Genomic DNA, 15,274 nt, shown 5'->3' on the forward strand with positions numbered 1-15,274 from the left:
CAGAAAAATGTCCTTTTTATAAATTTAACTTCATTCATGTTACATATCTAAATCCTGGGAAAGCTTTTATTACGATGTTTGAAGAATCCACTAATTATCGAGTGTCTGAAAAAGCCAGTTGAGCGATGACTCATACTGCTTAAATTTACAGCTTGAAAAGCTTCAAAGGATGCTGGGAGTCTAATTTGATTTGGCCATTCATCGCCTTTGGTCAGGGGTGCGCGCGCAAGCGCGCGTCTTAAAGTGTATTCGTTAATTTGTAAGAATTTTGTCTTTAGTTCCGTTTGAGTTCCTTTTTGTATCGTGTCTTGATTACAGTAAGATTTTTATACTATATAAGCTTTGACTTTTAGCCTAGGTCGAGTCTAAAGAGATAGTTAGAAATATTACCGGTAACCCTTGGCCTTAAAGTGACCTCTGGGACCATTCGATCACGCTAGTAGACACGGAACCGTTGGAGTAACCGCGGGAATCCCACTACTTTGGGACGACAAGGGGTTCTCCCCCTCGAGTAAGTGGCTTAGCAACTTTTTGTGCCATTTTTGCATCAATAAGTGGTGACCCCTTTACGTTACACCTCCAATAAGTAGTTATCAACACCTCCAAGAAAAGGAGTTATCAACAGCACTGATAGCAAAAGAATTTTGTGTTTTCGAAGAGACGGGTTTATTTGGCCTAGAAAGTAGCCTATTGTTGTAACATATAAAAAGACAAAAATACGTAATTAATTAATAAAATTACGAAGGTCTATAATAGGTTGTGGACCTCGTTAGACAAATATAAAAAAAGGACAACGTGGAATGACTGAGTTGAGTTTACAGTGGGGAAATCTCCGCGTTGAAAAATATTACAGGATTAAAAGTTAGATAAGAAAACGATGAAAGATGGGTTATTATTTGAGTTAAGTGGCGGACTTAGATATAATCTTCAGTGGCGAAGGTTATAAGAGTATTGAGGACGGCAAATTAGGATAATTTGTCAGTTTGTGCGCACATTGGACGAGGAAGGTGGGAGGCACCTGTTCTATTGAGTAATCTACCCAGGAAGAGATTATATTTGGGATACGAATATCCAGGGAGGATACGGAATTTGTTTTACAGGGTAGTTCCCCTGTTTGAGTTTAGTCCAGCTAATTCACTAGTGGAATATTCGCGCGGTTTTTCAGTTTATTTTCTCGTCCAACCCGGGTTAATGCGTTTTTCGGAGATATATTTCACTCGCATAAAACTGCTTGTTGTGAAAGAAGTCGTTATTCCCTAATGAAGTCTAGACATTCCAGTTATTTGAAAAATTGTTGAACTTGCTAAGATTGACTAATTGAATAAGAGATATTATAATCGTAAAGAAGTATACGCGGTAAAATGAGAGGGTACGAAATAAACAAGGAAGAAATAATATGTGAAAAAACAAGACGAACTCATCCCTCAGAGGCTGTGCCAAATGAAGGGGAATCGTGGGATGGAGATAGTACAGACATGGAACAAATTAATTCAGAAAATGAATTAAGAAGAAATAAGGACACACGGAATTTTGAAATAATGTTAGACAGAGATGAAATGGACTCAAGACCGAGAAGGCCAACTGAAGCCCATAGAAAAAGCAGGAAAATAGAAAGAAAGGCTAATATGGAGGGGGAGGCTTTGAGAGAGAGCACCGAGAATATAAGGAAAAAATGCAGGCTAAGAAAGATGAAATTAGAAAGAATAGAAAAGAGGACGGAAAGGCTAGAGTAGCCTATAAAGAAAGAGACAATATGGATATAGAACGAACGGATTCAGAAAATTAAATAAGAAAAAGTAATGATAGATGAAATCACAGTAGTCCGAGTAGAAGGAGCAGTGTTGAATCGAGATCCAGCAGGGGCTCGCGAAAAAGTACCCAAATAGAGATGACACAACGTATATTAAATTTCATGGAGAAAGAAAGCCAGAGAACTTCATCAGGCCCGTATGGACAAAATTGAAAAAGATAGTCAAGCCAATGAAATACTTCATCAGGCCCGTATGGACAAAATTGGGAAAGATAGACAAGAAAGAGAGGATAGCTAGAGAGCAGAGAGAAGAGAATATTAGGATAGATAAAGAACAAAAGGAAAAGGCTGATAGAATAGCCAGAGAACGAAAGGAAGAGGCTGATAGAATAGCCAGAGAACGAAAAAAGGAGAATGATAAAATAGCTAGAGAGAAAGAAGAAAGATATCACCAAGAGTTTAAAAGAACCATGATAGGTCTAATAGAAGCCCGCTGGGGAATTCCAGAAAGTGAGATTTTATCACAACTAACTTCTAGGCTTTCAGATAGCTATAATAATTTGTCTAAGAATCAATCGCGAGAAAATACAAATTACCAAACATTAAACACTTTTACGAGACAATATACAACTTCGCTGACTACGGGTGAAGGTGGATCGGCCCATAAAACAAATTGGGAGGCTGTGCCGCCCTATCGGAAAAAAAAATGCTTGATACTCAAAATGATGATAATTTGGTAAAAATTAATTTCTCGGAGCCTTTTTCTAAAAATTGCCATAATAAACAGGAGAAAGTAAAAGAACGAATTGGGCTATAGCACATAATCAAGGAAATATTGACGAGTTTGTGAAATCACATAAAATAAAAGGAAAATTAAACGGAAAATTGACCGAAATGGTAATTGACTCAGGGAGTGAGCAAACTTTTGTGCGAATGGACCTAATTAAAAAGACGGAAATAGACCATAAAAATAATATTACAACAGTGTGTTATCACCGAGATAAGCACCAATGCCCGTCTGCTTGGGTAAGAATAGAAATTGCAAAGAAAGACGGTACGGTCCAGAGAAAAACAATAAAAGTAGGCTTAGTACCTACGCTAGCAGTGGATGTTTTAGTAAGAGGAGACTTTGGAGATATTGGAAATCGGAAATCCAAATTTCCAGAAAATGGAAAACTTGAGAACACTTTTAACGAGTATGAGACGCCGAAAAATGGCTGCCAAAATGAAGCGCTGATTGCACCAGAGAAAAATGAGACGAATTTTATTGTACGAGCTTTTCCTCGGAAAGTTCGAGAAATTTTAGTAGAATATGAAAAACCAAATGTCGGAGTTCAGTTCTCATTTGATGACGAAATATTTGTTGCTGCGGTAAGAATAAAGAAGACTAAAAGAGAGAAGAAAGATATTAAGCAAAACTACAATAAAGAAAGGCAGTCAAAGATAGTGGACACTGGATTCCAATTCAGATTTCATGACCATTTATTTAACGCTACTACAAAAGAAAAGAAAACTAAGAGGAAGAAAAGAGATATTAAACAGAGCTACAATGAAGAAAAGCAGTCAAAGATGGTTGACACTAGAGTCCAATTCAAATTTAATAATGATTTATTTTGCGCGATGGAAAAAATAGAGAAAAGTGAAAAAGAACAAAGAAATGCAAAAAAGAGACAAAATTTTGAGATTCAGCCTGCAGTGACGAAAAATAAAAAAATGTTGGATGGGCTGTGCCTTGATAACATAAATAATAGAGGGGACAAAGAGGTCCAAGAGCCACTGGGAAAATTAGGAAATACAATAAGACGAAAAAACTTAAGAGGGAGGAGAAGACCCATGACATATTAAGAGAAACTACAGATAATCATGACAGAGAATTGACTTGTCATCAACGGGTTACGGAAAGATTGAAAGGTGCTGAATTTTGGGTTGGATCGAAGAAATTTGGGAAGAAATCTGATATTGGTCTGATCAACTCAAAAGAGGGTTTGTTCCTTTATGAGGGGGAGGAATCCCTTTGGGAAGATCCCTTTCTGGAAGACGTGAAAGATGGCCCTTTTCCTCAATCCACAACTGGCGAACAAGTTGTGATACCTTTACTGAAGTTGCGTCTTTCCAGTCTTTAAAATTATGTTCATTCCTCATCGCCGAGCATTATTCATTCGACTATTTTAGGGGACGGGAAAAAGCGATTCAGAGTTCACTCAAATTTTTACTTCATTTCTCTGAGCTCTTATCGTTTTCACAGGCCTTGGCATTTTCGGCCTTAGATTATTTAAAATTATGCCAAGGGGCAAGCTACTTTTTTATTGAGATGTGGGGTTGTTTCCACATATAGAAATTAAGAGGCTAGTGCAGCCGAATTTTTCATGATGGCTGGCATCATCGAAAGTGCCAGGAACTGATTCTCTGCTCCTCTCAAATGTAAATTCGTGAGAGCGAAAAAATTTTAGTTTTTGATTGTACTGCGCACAATCATTATTTACGAATCTTGGGGACTTCAACTTTCAAAACCTAATGCGGATGCTATGCGATCTAGACCATGGTGGTTCTACGGTAGAGACGTGGGGATGACGACGAATCCTGAGCCAAGCGGTGGAAGTACAGGCATTGGTTGAAGAAAGAAGAGAAGATAAGCAAGTTTGGTGATTTTGAAGTTGGTGTTATTTATTTTATATTTCTATTTTGTGCTCTGACCCATGGCGTGATGGCGGTCATTTTTATTAGGAGGGAGGTGTTGGAACCTTTGGCCCCTTTTGTTTCAGAAAAATGTCCTTTCTATAAATTTAATTTCATTTATGTTACATATCTAAATCCTGGGAAAGCTTTTATTACGATGTTTGAAGAATCCACTAATTATCGAGTGTCTGAAAAAGCCAGTTGAGCGATGACTCATACAGCTTAAATTTATAGCTTGAAAAGCTTCAAAGGATGCTGGGAGTCTAATTTGATTCGGCCATTCATCGCCTTTGGTCAGAGGTGCGCGCGCAAGCGCGCGTCTTAAAGTGTATTTGTTAATTTGTAAGAATTTTGTCTTTAGTTCCGTTTGAGTTCCTTTTTTGTAGCGTGTCTTGATTACAGTAAGATTTTTATACTATATAAGCTTTGACTTTTAGCCTAGGTCGAGTCTAAAGAGATAGTTAGAAATATTACCGGTAACCCTTAGCCTTAAAGTGGCCTCTGGGACCATTCGATCACGTTAGTAGACACGGAACCGTTGGAGTAACCGCGGGAATCCCACTACTTTGGGCCGACAAGGGGTTCTCCCTCTCGATTAAGTGGCATAGCAACTTTTTGCGCCATTTTTGCATCAATAAGGGGTGACCCCCGTACGTTACACCTTCAATACGTCGTCCCAAAGATTTTCCTACCGCATAATCCATCTTATTGCAGATACTTCAGGTTAAGAATTCACGGAAAGCAATATGCTCTTGAAGGCGATCAGACCGTACCGTGTCTTTGACCGTGTTACTATGTTTACCTAATCTTGTAGTGTATCTGGTTAATTTTTGTAATTCTCCTTTGTTCAATTAAATTTTGACTAGGTCAATAGACAGACAACAACCCGAGTGGGGCATACTCTACCAGACAGAAATAAATTTTATTTTAGTATAGGGTCTGGAGTTGAGCTGGAATTTGGAAGGTTAACTATCTTCCGGGAAGTTTTGACGTTGGTAGACTCCAAAATGAAAATTTGAGAGAAACTTTCCAGGAAACAGTTGACGGTGAAACAGTTGTATATTAAAGAGTCTAAAATTGGGCAAAGTAGAAGACGAATTTTAGGAATAAATAATTTTAGGACAAATTTTAGAAAAACAGTTTGTGAAGTAGCAGATGGTGTCATAGGGCGAAAGTTACAAACACAGCTAGGGGTATTAGTGAAAATGCTTTAAGTTTAGTGAAGAAGACGAGGAAATTTTTGGATTTGACTGTTCAATAAATCAGGTATTTGAATAAAAAGTACAGTACCAATGTTGCATTAAGGCTAATGAGTTGATTCAGTACAGATGAACACACAATTAAGGTTATTCGAAAATATACGAATTTAAACTTTCAACCAGTGTTACTATCCTAATACACAGTGAATCTTAAGCACCTGTCACCAAGAATTGCTCATTTGTATATGAAAAAGAAGCGTGATATCCACTTGGTCTCGGTGATTTCTATGCTTTGTTTCCAAACTCGGGATTACTCGACAGTCTTTTTAACGAAGAATATGAATACTGCGTTGTATCAAACATTGACAAGCTTGGAGCTACGGTGGATCTTAATATTCTGAACTTGCTCATGAACGTTCAAAATGAATATCCTGTTAAGTTGGAAGTGGCAGATGAAACACGTGTAGACGTTAAGAGTGGCGCACGCATTCAGTGTGAACAGAGGCTTTGTTTGCTAAGATGGCTCATTAAAAAATTCAACGTCTCTGACAAGAATGACTTGGGGATTGGTCTGGATGCCATTAAGACAGCTATAGATGAAAATGCCCTTGACATCGGGGTCATTGTTAATCCCAAAACACGTAAAAATGATGTTAACGTTTTATAGCTTGAGACGCTGTTGATGCTTCTATGAAATCGTTTGATTATGGCACTGGTTTTAATGTTCCTTCCTTCGTTTCTTGTCCCCGAAGAAGAGGAGACCTTTTAACCGTGATAAGTAATTTCCATCGTTTCAAAAATGAAAGTTTCATAGTGAATCCTATTAGAAGATTCCCATCAGTTTCATCATTCCCATTAAAAAGGTGACCGGATTCCCGCTCCGGTGCTCTCCGATGTTCTTGAATTAGATACTGGATGGTATCTGGTTATGACTGAAAACAAGGAGCCAAAAGGGATAAAAGTGAAGTTTATCCCTGTATAACACATCGTGAATATTTATGGCTTGTAGATGTCTTAGAGAAAAATAGAAAAGATCTATCTGCCTTAAAACGAGCTTTTAGAGGTATCATTTCGACTTAATGTTACGCTCAAGGCGACTGTGATTATTATTGCCGATCATGGTCAAAGAATTTATGTCTCATCTTTTACCCTACTAAACAACAAAATTGTGTCTACGTATTTTGAGCCATTAGCAGCAGCAATTTTATTACCTGTTTAAAATTTTTCACAGGCCTCGTCAACTTTTGAATGCTTTGAACGAAAAAAAAACTTTTGGCTACTATGGGCTGTAGTTTGCTCTATGCTAGATTTTTGCTACTGCTGCAACCATGACACACTTATTTATTTGTAAAAATGTTTGTTTGAAACAATTTTTTACGACCACTGTATTAAAGTAAATAAACACTTTACCCGAGCTTGTATCAAGTATAAATCTTGTTTTAGGAAGCCGCAATATTCTATGGCATCTGAAATACCATTGATTTTATTTGATTCATCGTATGAAGGCATTGAATGGAAGCATAACCAGCAATCTTTGAAAACGACTATTAAGCATTTCCAAGAATTATGGTGTAATCATGCAGTTAGGTAAGTTAGATGTTTCTGAAGTTGGTGTAAAATCACATTGAAAAGCGCATGGTTAGGAAACATAAAAAAAAGTACAACTGGTAGTAACCTCCGTAATTCCAATATGGTTCTGAGCCATATGGCTCATTTTTGGCTTATGGCTACTATGTGAAGTCCATTATGGCTTGTTTTCAAACTAAACACAAAGGTATATATTCAATTAAATTAAAACCTTCATAACTGAATATGAAAAATAGCGACTTTTTTAGATTGGCGACATATGAGCGTAATGGAAAAAATTCTTGGTGTCAAATTTGATAACGAGCTCACCGCAAAACATTTAAAAATTTTAGATTTGAATAATCGCTCACGGTTATAATGCATGTGGAAGAGGCAATGGTGTGTTCTCACTACAAAGTAACTACAAATCGGTAACTCAATCCAGGGGTATCCACGATTTTTGTAGGGAAGGCTGGGGGCCACAAAATGTACATATGTTTGCTCTTATAAAGACATCGGGGGAGGTTTTTTTTTTATCAATCTGGAGTGACTCCTCTCTCTCCTACCTATTTATCATGGTAAATCTTTTGGTCAGTCAGATTACGTTCATTCAGTAAAGGTCAAAATCTCTAGCACTCGTTGTTAAAAAATGCTAACTATTATAGGAAAAAGAGCCCAATACCCTTGGGACTAAATGATTTAGAGGTGGAGAAGGAAGGGGAAGAATAATTTTCTTCCTCCTCCTGACCAATGGTGGAGGAGGAAGGAATGTAATCTTAATTTTAGCTCCTACAAAAATGATTTTTCGTAATGCTTTTAAGAGCTATTTTTAAGAAAGAATATTACTAGTACATTATCATCGAAGAAGTCTTTCCTATTAAATTTACATTTTCGACCCCCCCCCCCCCAAAAAAAAATCAAAGTATATTCCTTAAAGGAAAAGAAGGTTAGATGCATCCTGTTTATGTATCGACTTAGATGCATCGATTGGCAATATGTGAGAATTGTGCAGATATGTGCAGGCTATTGTTGAATGTTGTCCTTGGAATGTTGAAATTGACAACCCTCTCTGCTCTCGATTGAAGCAAATTTTATTATTAAAATAATATTAGATAAGTAATATTAAACTAATATAAATAATGTTAAAAATTGAAACTAATATTTGCAGTAGAATTCCAAATTCAGAATCGAATTTTCCATGATTTATTCTTACAATTGTCTTAGCTACACTTCTTTGCTAAGAAAAAAAGTAAAAAAAATACGTAAGAAAAAACGTCGAAAATAAATCCGTTTTGAAGATAATGAGGAAATAAGATAAAGGCGTAGAAGAGCGGCTTTCGCCAACTTACAAAGCTATCGGGCTAGGTCAATGAAGCTTTAGAGTGATATAACGCCCAAATATGGACTTGGAAAAGTGTCGGCAAGTTTTTAGCACGGCCCCCAACTTTCCTTTAGAATCGCAGTATTTCTTGGCCTCATATATGCTGAAGTAAAACTATATTATTATAATATATAATTCAACTTCCATATCATGCAAAATAAACCGTTCGTTTTGATATAGTTAACAATATCCATTTAGTATAGCTTCCACCATAAAGAACTGTATAGTACAGTTGAAATGGTTTGACAAGTGTTTACAGAGGAACATCTTGCTATCTATGTTGCGACTGAAAATAATCCAATGAAATTAAGACCTTTTTTATTTCAATTTAAATAAAGGGGCTGTGATAATACAGTGTTAATTTTGTTTATAAAATTCCAAGGATAGTAGAATAAAAACCTTTTGTGCCTGCTGGATCAACCTTAGATCTACCATATCTGAAACCAAAGATTTATTAAAAAATTTTTGGTTGTTTGAAAATTATGAAGTGTTTATCGCATTGCCAGTTTTTTGTTAGTTTCCTCGTCGAACCATGGGGTTAAACAAGTAAGTAGAATGCTTCGTCTGGATTTGCTGACGGGTATAACAATTCCTATGTTATTTGCTCACGGGTATAGGAAAAACATTTCCAGAGCATGTTCTAAGGGTTTATATTCCCTCCCATGTTATTCTAAGGGTTTATGTTCCCTTCCATGCTATTCTATAGCACTATGTCCCTTCCATTGTTATTCTATGGGACATCTACACGTGATTAAACACGTCATGAAACTACGTGCTATCTGCTTATGTCCCTTTGGTACCATTCCAAACGAGTGGGGATTCCCCGCCTGTTTCTAAACATTGCAAAAAAGATAACAGTATGAACGGGGGATTCCCCACACAAATTTGTTTCAACTCCAAGTTTTTCAACCAGACTGGTTATTAGGAAAGGTTTTTTAGGGAAAGCTGTCAATCACCCATGTGTTATCCACAGTTCCATTTTTGAAGTCTGTGGAAACAGTTTGACATGTTCGGTGAGATTACGTTCCTTGGCGTTTGATAGACATTCGCAAAAAAGGGGTAATTAGTGATTGGATAATTTTTAACGTGAAATCTCTGAATAAAATATTTTTGGAACATGTACTTGACGATGGATAAAAGAGTTAAGGTGATTAGCAATTACGAGCAAGGATCCCCCCACTGGTTCCTGTCAGTAGGCTACGCATATCAAATTGCTGTACTGTGGGTTAGGTAACATGATTAAACACGCTTTTACAATTGGAGTTCATTAATTGACATTTGCAAAAAGGGGTAATTAGTGATTGGATAATTTTTTAACGTGAAGGGTCAATTTTGGAGGGAAAACCAAAAATACTCAGAATCTAAAATAAACGGGATCTGCCTCAAGGGGAAGGCTCAGAGGCCCATCCTTCCCCCATTTCTGGGGGCAGGGGAGGGGGGGGTCAATTTTGAAGGGACAACCAAAAATACTCAGAATCGAAAATAAATGGGATCTACCTCAAGGAGAAGGCTCAGAGGCCCCTCCTTCCCCCATTTCTGAGGGCAGGGGAGGGGGGGGGTCAATTTTGGAGGGTAAACCAAAAATACTCAGAATCGAAAATAAACGGGATCTGCCTCAAGGGGCAGGCTCAGCGGCCTCTCCTTCCCCCATTTCTGAGGGCAGGGGAAGGGGGGGGGGGTCAATTGGGGAGGGAAAACCAAAAATACTCATAATCAAAAATAAACTGCATATGCCTCAAGGGGAAGGCTCAGTGGCCCCTCCTTCCCCCATTTCTGAGGGCAGGGGAGGGAGGGGTCAATTTTGGAGGGGAAACAAAAATGCTCAGAATCGAAGATAATTTCCATTCATCTTAGTTTTTAACGATGCTCCTTATTTCTAGTTGAAAATGCTTATTTTTTAATTTAATTGGGAATGAAAAGTCAAACTCTAACATAAAGAACAAGGTATTTTGGAGGGGGTATCTGATGAAATAATTTAGGTCGTATGATCAATTTAATTTATTTTTTTAATTCAATAGTTTTTCAGTAAGGACACTCGATATTCTAAAAGTGTCTGATTAAAACTTTTACCTTGAGCATCGATGTTGTTAGCAGAATTTCAAAAAAGGATCGTTTATGAGGGTTGGCGTATCGGATGAAATAATTTAGTTCGTATGATCAATTTAATTTATTTTTTAATTCATTAGTTTTTCAGTAAAGACACTCCATAGCCTAAAAGTGTTTGATTCAAATTTTTACCTTGAGCATCTATGTTGTTAGCAGAATTTAAAAAAAGAATTGTTTATGAGTGCTGGCGTATCTGATGAAATAATTTAGGTCGTATGATCAATTTAATTTATTTTTTAATTCAGTAGTTTTTCAGTAAGGACACTCGATATCCTAAAAGTGTTTGATCCAAACTTTTAACTTGAGCATCTATGCTGTTAGCAGAATTTCAAAAAGGATCGTTTATGAGTACTGACGTATCTGATGAAATAATTTAGGTCGTATGATCAATTTAATTTATTTTTTAATTCAATAGTTTTTCAGTAAGGACACTCGATATCCTAAAAGTGTTTGATTCAAACTTTTACCTTGAGCATCTATGTTGTTAGAATTTCAAAAAGGATCGTTTATGAGTGCTGGCGTATCTGATGAAATAATTTAGGTCGTATGATCAATTTAATTTATTTTTTAATTCAATAGTTTTTTTCAGTAAGGACACTCGATATCCTAAAAGTGTTTGATTCAAACTTTTACCTTGAGAATCGATGTTGTTGGGTCCCAGTCCACCAGCCTGAATGGCGGAAATCCACTAGCTCAGTATTGAGGTCTTAGTCCATCAGCCTGAAAGGTGGAAATCCACTAGCTCAGTATTGGGGTCTTAGTCTACCAACCTGAATGGTGGAAATTCACTAGCTCAGAATTGGGGTCTTAGTCCACCAGCCTGAATGGTGGAAATTCACTAGCTCAAAATTGGGGTCTTAGTCCACCAGCCTGAATGCTTGAAATTCACTAGCTCAGAATTGGGGTCTTAGTCAGTGTTCAGATTGGAGCGTTGGAGTCCAACTATCTGGGGCCTTATATGTCAAGGTCTGAATGCTAAGCGGTGGACTTGAGCTCGATTGGAATCCAATTGTGAAAACGGAAAAGAAAAAACATAAATATATTGTTGGTATGTATGTAGAGCATGGCATGGTTACCGCTTGGGCAACAGTCTAACCGTTGACGGTTTGAGGCATCCGTGAATAAGTTCTAAGGCTAGAGTGGAAGTCGGGACAAATTTTTGGAGGTGCCCACCTCACCTGCCCAGAGTCTCAGGCAAGTGACCCTAAACTTGAAAAAGTGGAAATTGTCTCAGATTTTCTAGACTGAGCTGAGACAATGAATAGATACTATTGGGAAAGTTATTGGAGACGCTGGGCATCTGTGAACAAGTGCTAATTTGAGAGAGGAATTTGGGACAATATTTGGAGGCACCCACCCGCCCAGAGTCTCCGGCAGGTGACCAAAAAATTTAAAAAACACATAGACGACAGTCACAAAGAGATGAATCACACACAGAGAGGACAAACACACAGAAATGACAAATAGAGAAGACACATGCACAGAGACGATACACACATACAGAGTCAACACACATAGAGAGACGAGACATACAAACAGAAATGACAAACACACAGAGATACGAAACACACAAAGAGACGTCACACACACACAGAGCCGAAACGCACAGACACACCAAAATACCGAGAAACTTCAAACAAACGGACAGACCACATACACACAGACATGACAGACACAGAGACGGCACACACAAAGAGATGACTTACAAATAGATACGACACACACACCGACACGACAAACACACAGAGACGACACACATAGAGAGACAACCCACACACAGAGACCACACACACAAAGTGACGACTTACAAATAGAGATGGCACACACACAGAGACGAAAAACACAAAGATACGACACACAGAGAGAGACTACACTCACTAAGATAAAATACACACACAGAGACATACAAACACACACAGAGACGACACACACACAGAGACGACACACACACAGAGAGGACCAAAACACAGACACTACATACACACACAGAGACGAAACACACAGAGAGACAACACAGACAAAGAGATGACAGACACACAGATACAGAAACACCCACAGAGACGACACATGCACAGAGACGACACACACACACAGAGTCCACTCACACACAGAGAGGACAAACACACAGAGACGACAGACACAAAGAGACGAATCACACACAGAGAGGACAAACACACAGAAACGACACTTAGAGACGACACATGCACAGAGACGATACACACACACAGAGTCAACACACACAGAGAGACGAGACACACACACAGAGATGACAAACACACATAGAGACGACACACACAAAGAGACGTCACACACACACAGATACAGAAACACACATAGAGACGACACACACATAGAGACAACACACACACAGAGACAACATCCACACAGAGACGACACACACACACACACAGAGATGACACACACACACAGAGATTACACTCAAACAGAAACGACAAACGCACTCACATACAAACTGATACGAACTAAAAATATAGACAACACAGACAAAGAGATGACACAAAAACAGAGATGACAACGCATAGAGAGACGACACGCACACAGAGCCGACAAACACACAGAGACAACACACACACAGATACGAAACACCCACAGAGACGACACATGCACAGAGACGCACACACAGAGTCCACTCACACAGAGAGGACAAACACACAGAGACGACAGACACAAAGCGACGAATCACACGCAGAGAGGACAAACACACAGACACGACACATAGAGACGACAAATGCACAGAGATGATACTCACACACAGAGTCAACATACACAGAGAGACGAGACATGGTTTATCTGATGAAGTAATTTAGGTCGTATGATCTATTGAATTTATTTTATTTAAATACAGTAGTTTTTTTTAGTAAGGACACTCAAGACAACACGCACACAGAGAGAATACACACACACAGATACAAAACACACACAGAGACGACACACACACAGAGATGACATACTCAAAGTGACAATTTACACATAGAGACGATAGACACACACACACATATAACATATACTAAAAACTAACACATACTAGACACATAGAGAGACGACACACACACACAGAGAGACGGAAAAAAAATAGAGACAACACACACACACAGAGACGATACCCAAACACACACAGACAAACATGAAAAACAAACAAATAGACTTAATTCAGTAGTTTTTTTTCAGTAAGGACACTCGATACCCTTAAAGTGTTTGATTCAAACTTTTACCTTGAGAATCGATGTTGTTGGGTCCCAGTCCACCAGCCTGAATGGTGGAAATCCACTAGCTCAGTATTGGGGTCTTAGTCCACCAGCCTGAATGCTGGAAATCCACTAGCTCAGTATTTGGGTCTCAGTCAACCAGCATGAATGTTGGAAATTCACTAGCTCAGAATTGGGGTCTTAGTCCACCAGCCTGAATGGTGGAAATTCACTAGCTCAGAATTGGGGTCTTGGCCCACCAGCCTGAATGGTTTAAATTCACTAGATTAGAATTGGGGTCTTAGTCAGTGTTCAGATTAGAGGGTTGGGGTCCGACTATTTGGGCTTTATTTGTCAAGATCTGAATGTTAAGCGATGGATATGAGCTCGATTGGGACCCCATTGTGAAAATGGAAAACAAAAAACAAAAATATATTGTTGGTATGTTTGTAGAGCATGGCATGGTTACCGCTAGGGCAACAGTCTAACCGTTTACGGTTTTAGGTATCCGTGAATAAGCTCTAAGGCGAGAGAGGAAGTTGGGACAAATTTTTGGAGGTGCCCACCTCACCTGCCCAGAGTCTCAGGCAAGTGACCCTAAGTTTGAAAAAGTGGAAATTGGCTCAGATTTTCTAAACTGAGCTGAGACAATGAATAGATACTATTGGGAAAGTGATTGGAGACGCTGGGCATCCGTGAACAAGTGCTAAATTGAGAGAGGAATTTGGGACAATATTTGGGGGTGCCCACCCGCCCAGAGTCTCCGGCAGGTGACCCAAATATTTAAAAAACACACAGAGCCGACAGACACAAAGAGACGAATCACACACAGAGAGGACAAACACACAGAAACGACACATAGAGACGACACATGCACAGAGACGATACACACACACAGAGTCAACACACACATAGAGACGACACACACACACAGAAATGACAAACACACAGAGACGACACACACAAAGAGACGTCACACACACACACAGATACGAAACACACATAGAGACGACACATACATAGAGACAACACACACACACACACAGAGACAACATCCACACAGAGATTACACACACACACAGAGATGACACACTCAAAGAGACGACTTACACACATAGAAGACAAACACACAGATACGACAAACACACAGATATGACACACACATAGAGACAACACACACACAGAGACGACACACTCAAAGTGACGACTTACACATAGAGACGACACGCGCACAGAGACGACAAACACACAGAGACGACACACACAGAGAGACAACACGCACACAGAGACGACAAACACACAGAGACAACACACACACATACAGATACGAAACACACAAAGAGACGACACACGCACAGAGAGGACAAACACACAGAAACAACACACACAC

At 38.8% G+C, this 15,274-nt stretch overlaps 1 protein-coding gene and 1 pseudogene across 2 annotated transcripts in view; both read left to right on the forward strand.

The window, feature by feature from the left end:
- LOC148946002 (tRNA pseudouridine(38/39) synthase-like) overlaps window positions 1-7,216 on the forward strand; it is a 49,521-nt gene extending 42,305 nt beyond the window's left edge. Inside the window, exon 6 of one of the 2 annotated variants that reach the window (XM_089098491.1) lies at window positions 7,069-7,216. In XM_089098491.1, coding sequence (XP_088954617.1) covers window positions 7,069-7,216 — 148 coding nt within the window. The remainder of the gene's footprint in view (window positions 1-7,068) is intronic. The other variant, XM_089098492.1, reaches the window with a different exon arrangement.
- On the forward strand, window positions 5,670-6,492 carry LOC148946004 (UTP--glucose-1-phosphate uridylyltransferase pseudogene; annotated as a pseudogene).
- Window positions 7,217-15,274: the final 8,058 nt, after the last annotated feature.

This window comes from Artemia sp. Qi Xiang Cuo, chromosome 12 (assembly GCF_049724085.1).
Source record: "Artemia sp. Qi Xiang Cuo chromosome 12, ASM4972408v1, whole genome shotgun sequence".
Lineage (NCBI taxonomy): Eukaryota > Metazoa > Arthropoda > Branchiopoda > Anostraca > Artemiidae > Artemia > Artemia sp. Qi Xiang Cuo.